The 9,269-nt window shown below is 27.8% G+C and overlaps 1 protein-coding gene across 1 annotated transcript; it reads right to left on the reverse strand.

Moving 5' to 3' along the window:
• Positions 1–6,022: 6,022 nt before the first annotated feature.
• On the reverse strand, positions 6,023–8,346 carry OCT59_023921 (uncharacterized protein; the record flags this gene model as incomplete). Its single annotated transcript, XM_025332226.2, has 5 exons — positions 6,023–7,184; positions 7,260–7,611; positions 7,708–7,892; positions 7,971–8,034; positions 8,116–8,346. 5 exons carry the CDS (start codon positions 8,344–8,346, stop codon positions 6,229–6,231), a joined length of 1,788 nt encoding a protein of 595 aa, XP_025175240.1. The 3' UTR covers positions 6,023–6,228.
• Between the last annotated feature and the right edge of the window lie 923 nt (positions 8,347–9,269).

Consider the following 9,269-nt stretch of genomic DNA (forward strand, 5'->3'; position numbering starts at 1 on the left):
ATTTTTACTGCAGAAATCAATTCATTTAAAAAAAAAAAGAATTTTACGCTATTTATAGAAATTGATATTCTGAAATGTGATACATTCCAAAAAAAAAAATAAATTTGTGTAATTTGTAAATCATAAAAAAATTTAGTAAAGAGCAACAATGTTCACGTCATCAGATTGATCATCAAAAGTCAATAAATACACCATCTGGTATTATATTTATTAAAAATTTTTTATATAATGCACAATTAGACTTTTTTATAGTTATTAGATCAGGTTAGGGTTTTTTTATTAAAAATTTTTTATATACCGTACAATTAGATTTTTTCATAGTTATTAGATCAGGTTAGGGTTTTGATTGGTTTGGTTGGTTAAACCAATACCAATTGTCTTAACCATATTTTGTAATATTTATTGTTACATTTAAAATTTAATTTTTTAATGAGAATGTTTTAATAACTAAAAAAAAAAATTAGCGTATTACATATTAACATATTAACATCTATCTTGTAGCATAATAATTTTTGGCAAAATATTATCTAGTAAAACTAGATAAACCACCCGAAGATGAGTCGTCCACTGATAAAGAAAAAAAAAAGGACAAATCAAATGTAGTATTTTACATTCATTTTTCATTAAATATTGCCCTAAACCATCTATTAATCATTCCATTTATCTTAATTGTAATCCATTGTACATCAAACAATAGTTATAATAAATTTGCCTATCGACCACAGTTTTTATTGATTATACTGTATATTTCTCTTATTACTTAGGATTAATTCTAACCAATTATAAAAATTTGCTATTTATCCGTTTGACCTAATTGACCGTGAATAAATACATTATTTATTTCATTTTTTAATCAAAAAAAAAAAATCACATGCATAAATATTGTGGCGTAGAAATTTGTCAGCATGAACCTCATTGGAATCTATCTATCTACTGTATATAATTAAAAAAAAGTGTAACGTTTAGATTACGCTTGATCGGCAAGTCATGTTGTACAGTCACGTCCGAAAGTGACGCCCGATTTAAAATTAATGCCAAAAATGGCAAAACTTTATTGATTTTCATTAAAATTCACATAAAAAATAATTACTAAAAATGGTTAATAATGTGTTGGCCCTCCCCTTGCTTCTAGTACTGCATTTATTCTTTGTGGCATTGAAGCAACAACCTCTTCAAAAATGGAGCAATCCAAATTTTCCCATTCTTCACTTAGTGCAACTTTAAGTTCATCCACAGTTCTTGGAAAGACTTTACAACTCTGGATATTGTCCTTTAACTGCTTCCAGATGTTTTCTATTGGATTTAGATCGGGAGAATTTGCCGGCCAATCAATAACCACAATTTTATTCTTCTTCAACCAATCCTTGGTTATTTTCGCGGTATGTATGGGTGCATTATCCTGTTGAAAAATTGCAGCCCTTCCTGTTAACTCATGAACTGTATGCTGAAATGGATACAGATATGAATTTAGGATTCTAATGTAAGTATTTGAATTGATTTTTTCATTTCCTTCTTTATTTTCATCACAAAAAATTAATGGCCCTTTTATCCCTCCTGCAAAACATCCCCAAACCATGACTGATTTTCGACCACTTTTAAAGATAGGTGTCAAGCATTCAGTGTTAAACCTTTCCCCTGTGTGTCTCCAAACTCTTATTTGTCGTGACTGCTTGCCAATCTCAACACTTGATTCATCTGAGAAAATAACTTGTGCCCAATCATAAGCTGTTTTTTCTTTATATTTCTCACACCAACTAATACGAGCTAATGCATGCTTTTCTGAGATAAAGGGTTTTTTTGCAGCAACATGGGAATAAATTCCAACACTATGTAATGCTCTTTTAGCAGTTGTAAGGCTGCAATTTAAATCTAATGTATTAATGACTTCATGTAAAGGTTCGCGTCAATCTTGTGTAACTTTGTTTATGAGTGCATTTTTCTCATTATTATTGAGAGCAGGTGGACGCCCCGATCTAGGTAAATTTTCAGTTTTCCCTGTCTTCTTATAATTCTTCTTATTGTGGTGGGGTCACGACCCATTTTTCTTGCTATTTGTGCAGGGTTAAAATTCTCCATATATGCTAGTATTTTTCCTTTATCTTGAGAAGTTAACTCAGTTCTATGTGACATTATTTTTTTAACTTTGCAACGCGTTTATTAGGTTATGAAATTGTGAGAAAAACATTTAAAAATAAAAAAAAGGGGGTATAAATAATGTAAATTTTGTGTATCGTAACACCATACAAAATCGGGCGTCACTTTCGGACCCGACTGTACATCTAATCTAATTCCGGTTAATGAAATTTTAATAGGAATTTTTTAAATACTTTTTTTTTTTTTTGGTTTTTTTCCAACCGATCTAAATTTTTTTTTCCCTCTTCCTTTTTCGGTTTGGTTTTTTTCTTTCAAACCGAATTTTTTTTTCCCGAATACATTCTTTCACTATTTAGGTTTTGATCAATGATCAAGATCAATGTTGCGGCGCCACATCAATTGCCTTTTTTCCTGATTCTTATTATTAATAATAATATCATTTTTTTTGTATCAAACTCAATAATAGACTAACATCTATCTTATAATTAAAAAAATTTTGTCTGACGTTTGGATTAGTCTCTGTATAAATAATTTGAATTGTGTAACTTGAAATCCCATGCCATATAATTAAAACCCGTGACATGCCTCTGCCTGATCTATTTATGATCAAAAACTATTCGATTCCAACCTTTTTTTAAAAATTTTCAAACTGAAAAAAATTTTTTCTCCCTTTCTTTCAGTTTAGTAGTTTAGTTTTTCAACCTGAAAAATTTGTTTTTTCTCATTTTTTTCCCGTTTAGGTTTAATTTTTTTCCCAAACTGAAAAAATTATATATTTTTTTATTAAATAATCCCCATTGTTTTTCGATCTTTTTTTTTTTAGACCGTATTGTTATTTTTTTAAAAAAAAATCTTTTTTTTCACTCTTTTGGATCGGATTATTGTCCTTTTTTTTCAGAATTTTTTTCGTACTTATTTTTTTTTTCGGATTGCTTTTTTTTTCAGAAATTTCCCTTTTTTTAAACTGATTTCTTTCTTTATCCTTTTTCTTCACTCCAAATTTTTTTAAATTTTTTTTATTATTAAATAAAAAATAAAATATTACATTAAATATATTTACTAAATTTATTATTTTTTTAAAAAAAATCAATATAACATATCAGATATAGGAAAATTGACCGACGTTGATAGAATGATGAGCAAGATTTTTTCAATTAAATTGAACGCTGGATAAATAGTTTGATTTTTCAAATTCATAAAAATCAATTAATTAATTTAATTAATTATAAAATATGTAAAAATATTAATTTTTTTTGAAGAAATTGTTGATTTAATAATAGATTATTATAACCAAATCTATATCCGAAATTCTCTAAATAATCACAATAAAAATTTTTAATTCAAATAGTTTTGGTATTTATTTTATTTGATAAATTATTAATTTAACTAAAGTATAATAATAAATGAAATGAATAGATTCTAATACATTTAATTATTCAAATATTTTTCCAAAGTTAATTATAAGTTTAAGATTGACGTAATATAAAATAAGAAATAATTATAAAATTTATAATTAATTAATGAAAATATTTGTAGTATTTTCATAATATTAAAGTTTTTTCGAAAATACTTCTAAAAAATTAATCAAAAAAAAACGAAAATAACAAAGGATAGTGCAAAGGAACAAAAAAGATAAGTGGTAATGGAATAAAAATGGAAGGAACGAAAAGTAGTGTAAAAGAATGAAAAAAATGAAAGGAACGAAGAGGAAATAAAAAACAACAGAAAAAATGAAGGAAGGGAAGAATAAAAAGGGCAAAAGAAATGAAGAGACAAAAAGAAAACAAAAAAATGGTGAAAAGACGAAAATGAGATAAACAGGGGACCAAGTAAAAACCAAACCCATAAAATAAAAGAAGAAATAAAGTTAGTAGGGAACGGAAATTACATGTATTAACCATCTTAATTTACTTAGTATTACGTTATAATACTAAATTTTTCTATTTAAACAAACTCATTGATCCCGGTACGAAGCAACGGGTGACTGCTAGTATAAATGAAAATTTTACATAAAAAACGTGACACAAATCACACAATGTAGTATAATTTATTATATATCAGATATTACAATTAACTACTATTTTAACAATTCTAATTCTTACACTTTTTGATTACTACTATTTACAGTTCACGACATAAATATTCGGAATTTTATCACAATATGTAAAAATATAATAAAGTTTATTTTTTTCATTTCAAATTTATTGTATTTATAGTTTAAAATGCGCAGATAAACATACGTCAAAAATCAGTAATTTATCGTGTAACCATTTTTTTCTATGACCATGTTAATCCGATCTGACATGCTATCTGCTAAATTAAAGAAAACGTTTTGATCAATGTTATCCCATTCCTGCTGAATTATGCCCTGAAAATCATCTCCACTAAGTGATTTTTTTTTCATAATCCAATTATTGACCCTTTTTTCTACATTCCCTTTGAGAATCGCCCATAGATTCTCGATAGGATTCAGGTCAGGTGAGTTAGCAGGCCAATCAATAACTGAAACATCGTTAATCACAAAAAATTGATGGGTAAGCTTTGCAGTGTGTGTAGGTGCGTTGTCTTGCTGAAATTTCCATCCATAACCAGCATGATAAGCATTAGGAAGTAGTTGGGATTGAAGAATTTCACGGTATTTTGCAGAATTCATGTTTCCTGTAAAAAGTGCAACTCCAATTGGTCCCTGACGGCAAAATGCACCCCAAACATGCACTTTGTATGGATGCTTTACCATAGGATGTGATGGACGTGGATTGCCAGCCTTGTAACGCACAATTTGAGTATTACGGAATGTCTGAAATGTACTTTCATCTGAAAAAATTGTGTGAGACCAGTCATCTTGGGTATGGTTTAAGGCCCATTGAAGACGAGTTTCAACATGACTTGCCTTAAGAAGGGGAACTGATCGTGGCCTACAAACAATATAATTAAGTTTATTTTTGAGAGTACGTTGAACAGTTCGGGTTGATACATTAAGGTCTGGATATAAATTATTCAGCTTTGTAGTCATTAGAGCTGAAGTTGTAGCATTATCATTTTTAAGAAGACGGCCAAGATATCGACGTTTTTTGGGAGAAAGAACAAGAGGACGACCAGGAATGGGTAAGTGCTTAACACTTCCTGTTTTTTTTAGACGGTTGACAATATCATATACTGTAGACTTAGGAAAACCAGTTATTTTAATTATTTCGGAGGGTTTTCGTATGTTATTGTCCCATAATTCCTTTATGGTTAACCGTTGCATTTCAAATTCCGAAGTGGGCGCCATGAATTTGTTTTGCCACTAATAAAACAATCAGGTGAGAATTTTTGTGTTTATATATATATTCTAAAGGGGCTGGTGAATTTCCATTTTAGTTATTATTTTGATTGCACAAGACCTGGTGTGACAGCGCCCCTTTATGCACAAAATCAAAAATTCTGGATATTTATGTCGTGAACTGTAACACTATTTATAGTATCCCCTCCTATATATAAAAAAATTTATCTTAATTTCTGCGAAACTCCGTGAATATAATACATTTACGGAATAAAAAAAAATACAGAATAAATTTTTAGAGGTATTTTACTGGATATAAAAATTTTACTCTCAATTAGTACTCTCCCTTGATTCTGGCTAAAACCTTGCTTCATGTACCTCCCTCATATAATACCCGGAATCTCACCACAATTTTTAAATCGGATAAATTGTAAATGATCTGGGTACTATATGCTGTGCTATACGGTAATTATTTTTCCCAATTACAATTAAAATAGTAATCCGGTTCATGTGACTATTCATCTGTGAAACATATTAGTTTTGCCATGTCAAAAAGTTCATTATAAAAATGAATAATTTTAATTTTACAACTAAAAACTTTATTGTTTACTAAGATAATAATATACAAAGATAAAGTTACTATCCTTAGATCCATTTATACAATTTACTGTCAATAGGTATATGATTTAATTTAATAATTATTAAAAAGTTAGTCATTTTGTTTGGTTATTACAAAATAAACGTACTAAGTAATTAATATTCCATTATATTATTCATATAATGACTACCATGATTTGACTAAACAAACTTCATTTACAGAATAATATGGAAAGCACACTGAAAACTTATTACTATATAACTAAATAATACTTTTAATTGATTAAGTTACTTAAACTATCTTGAGCTTCTTGATATCCTTGTTCTGCAGATTTTTCATACCAATAAATTGCTTGGTTTACATCCTTATTAATTCCAACTCCATATTCATACATATTACCAAGATTACACTGGGCCATATAATTTCCTAAATTTGCAGCATTTTGATATAGTTCAAATGCCTTTTGCTCATTGACAACAGTTCCAACTCCATTACGATAACAATATGCTAAATTATTTATTCCAAATGAATATTCTAAATTTGCAGCTTTATGAAATAATTCAAATGCTTTTTGTTCATTAACGCTAGTTCCAATTCCATAAAAGTAACAATTCCCTAGATTATATATTCCATGTACACTTTCTAAATTTGAAGCCTTTTTATATAGTTCAAATCCCTTTTGCTCATCAACACTGGCACCAATTCCTTTTATATAACAATATCCTAAACTAGTTATTCCAAATATATTTCCTAAATCTGCTGCATTTTGATATAGTTCAAATGCCTTTTGTTCATCAACACTAACTTCTATTCCAAAATGATTAAATACTCCAAGTAAAAGAACAGAATTAGTATTATCCTGATTATTTAATAACCAATCATAAATTTCTTGTAAAATTATATTATGATCATTAGCATAATTTAAAATTTTACGTTTTCTCATTTTCATTTCTATATTGTCAAAAATGATAATTATTTCATTAACAATTATGTCGAAGTTATTCTTTGATGACATCGTTTCCATTTCTTCTGCATTCATATTATCGAAATTTTGAATAAATTGAGACATTTCTCCATGCAATGATTCACTAATTATATTGTTAGGCATTTCAACATTATTTTGCTGCTCATTTGGTAATCGGATACTTTCTTTTTGAGTAATAATTGCATTTATTCTTGCAACAACCTGGTCGATAGTTGGACGATTATCTGGTTCATTATTCCAACATTCTAAATATAAAATAGAATTACAATTAATCAATATTATTTAATTATAATTAATAAAATTTAATTGTAAATATTTACCAGTATATATTTTTATGTAATCTTCAGGTGTATTGAGAATGGGCTTCTCTCTAAGACCTTGTGATATTTCCATAGCTAAACCAACATCGCATGGTTCATTACAAAAAGGTGGACGTCCACTAGAGATTTCCCATAAGAGTATGCCAATACTGTATATATCACTCTTTTTACTTAATTTATATATTTGTAATTGATTATTGCTATCTCTTTTTCTATTATAAAATTGTGGATCAACATAAGGCACCACTCCAAATAATTTTGATTGAATATCAGATGATTCTTCAATCCTTTTTGATAATCCAAAATCAATCAATTTGATGGTATTCTTATGAACTAATATATTATTGGAGTGCTATTATTAAATGAACGAATAAAGTAAATAATTATTATATCAGATATATAATCTTATTTAAATTTTATTAAATTATAATTTAAGTAAATATCCTACCAAATCACGATGCACTATATCTTCATCATGTAAGCACAATATGGCATTAGCTAATTGAAATGCCAAAGTAAACTTCTCATTCCAAGAGAGATTTTCAAAGTGTTGGCTTAAATAGTTTCGAAGGGTACCACTATCGGCATATTCCATCACTAGCAAATATTTTTTTGAATCATCACTTTGGATTTCTTTTGAAGGAAAAAAGTTATTTTAGAATTTTTGTCTCTTTATTAAAATAATACATTTAATATATTTATAATACCGACTTGTTGTAATACCATGAAAGCGAATTATATTTTCATGAAAATCCACTTCACGTTGAAGTTTAAGCTAAATAAATGATATTATAAATTATGAACGTAATGTACATAGAGTATAATATGTAATGATATATAAAAACATTATAGTTACTTCATTAACAATTTCTTTAGCCGTGATATTAAAATTAGTAAAAGATTTCAACGCTAAATAATTATGAGAATTTTTCCAGTTTGCACGACACACTTTTCCAAAACCTCCAGAACCAATCTCTCGAATATTTTTAAAATGGTTATAGTCGTAATATCTAATTTGCTTCTTTGCAATAGATTCTTCAATCCAATTAATCCACTCATTAGAATTATTAGCAACGTTGTCAGACATTTTAGATATCGTTAAGTACAAAAAATTTTTTAGAGTAGAGTTAATTTACGTAAAAAAGGTTAAGGTTTTCTTAAAAAAAAAAAAAATTGTACTACTTGGTGTTTTAAATGAGGCACGTTACAAAAATGAAGTCATACTCATGCAGGAAAAAAAATTAGTAATGAGCAACAATGTCCTACGTAAGACCCGTTCGCAATTTTGATGTTGCACAACAACTGGCAATTTTTATAGAGACTATCTATTTACATATTAAATATGTTAAATACATTTTTAAAAATGTTTTTTTTTTTATTAATTATTATAATGGTGTAGTAGCCGAAAAACGGAGCCGAATTCCTAATTGCCGATCATCCGGACCCGGTTTAATCGCAGAAAATCCCCTGAAATTCCACGACGATCTACGCCTGAGCTGGGTCCGGATCACTTTGCGGGCATGATAGTATAAATTAAATATTTTGTATTTAGCGTTTATTATATTATTAAATATATTGAATAATTGATATTAACAAAAAAATACAAAAAATAATCAATGAATCTTATATAAAGTTGTCAGTGAAATAACCATCGATGAAACAATTGTAGGTGAAATAGGTGAAATGATCTTGTCTGTAAAATGATTGGTCGTGAAGTTAATTGTCGATGAGACGATTTTCGATGAAATAAATGCATCTCGAAATCTAGACTCTTTTTTGCAACTTTATTAGTTAAAACTCGTTTAGAAATTACATAATATCTTACCTATGAAAATATAGAATATATATAACCAAAACACTAATAGTTTATATCAGCTAAAATTTCAAAACAACAAAAACTATTAATATTTCTATTTTTCAACTGATAATTATGTGCTCCTCCAAAAACATTTTCCTATGCTCTTCCCTTTTATTATTATTTTTGGCTGATCCATTATCTATTTTATTATA

Source organism: Rhizophagus irregularis, chromosome 4 (genome assembly GCF_026210795.1).
Source record: "Rhizophagus irregularis chromosome 4, complete sequence".
Taxonomy (NCBI): domain Eukaryota; kingdom Fungi; phylum Glomeromycota; class Glomeromycetes; order Glomerales; family Glomeraceae; genus Rhizophagus; species Rhizophagus irregularis.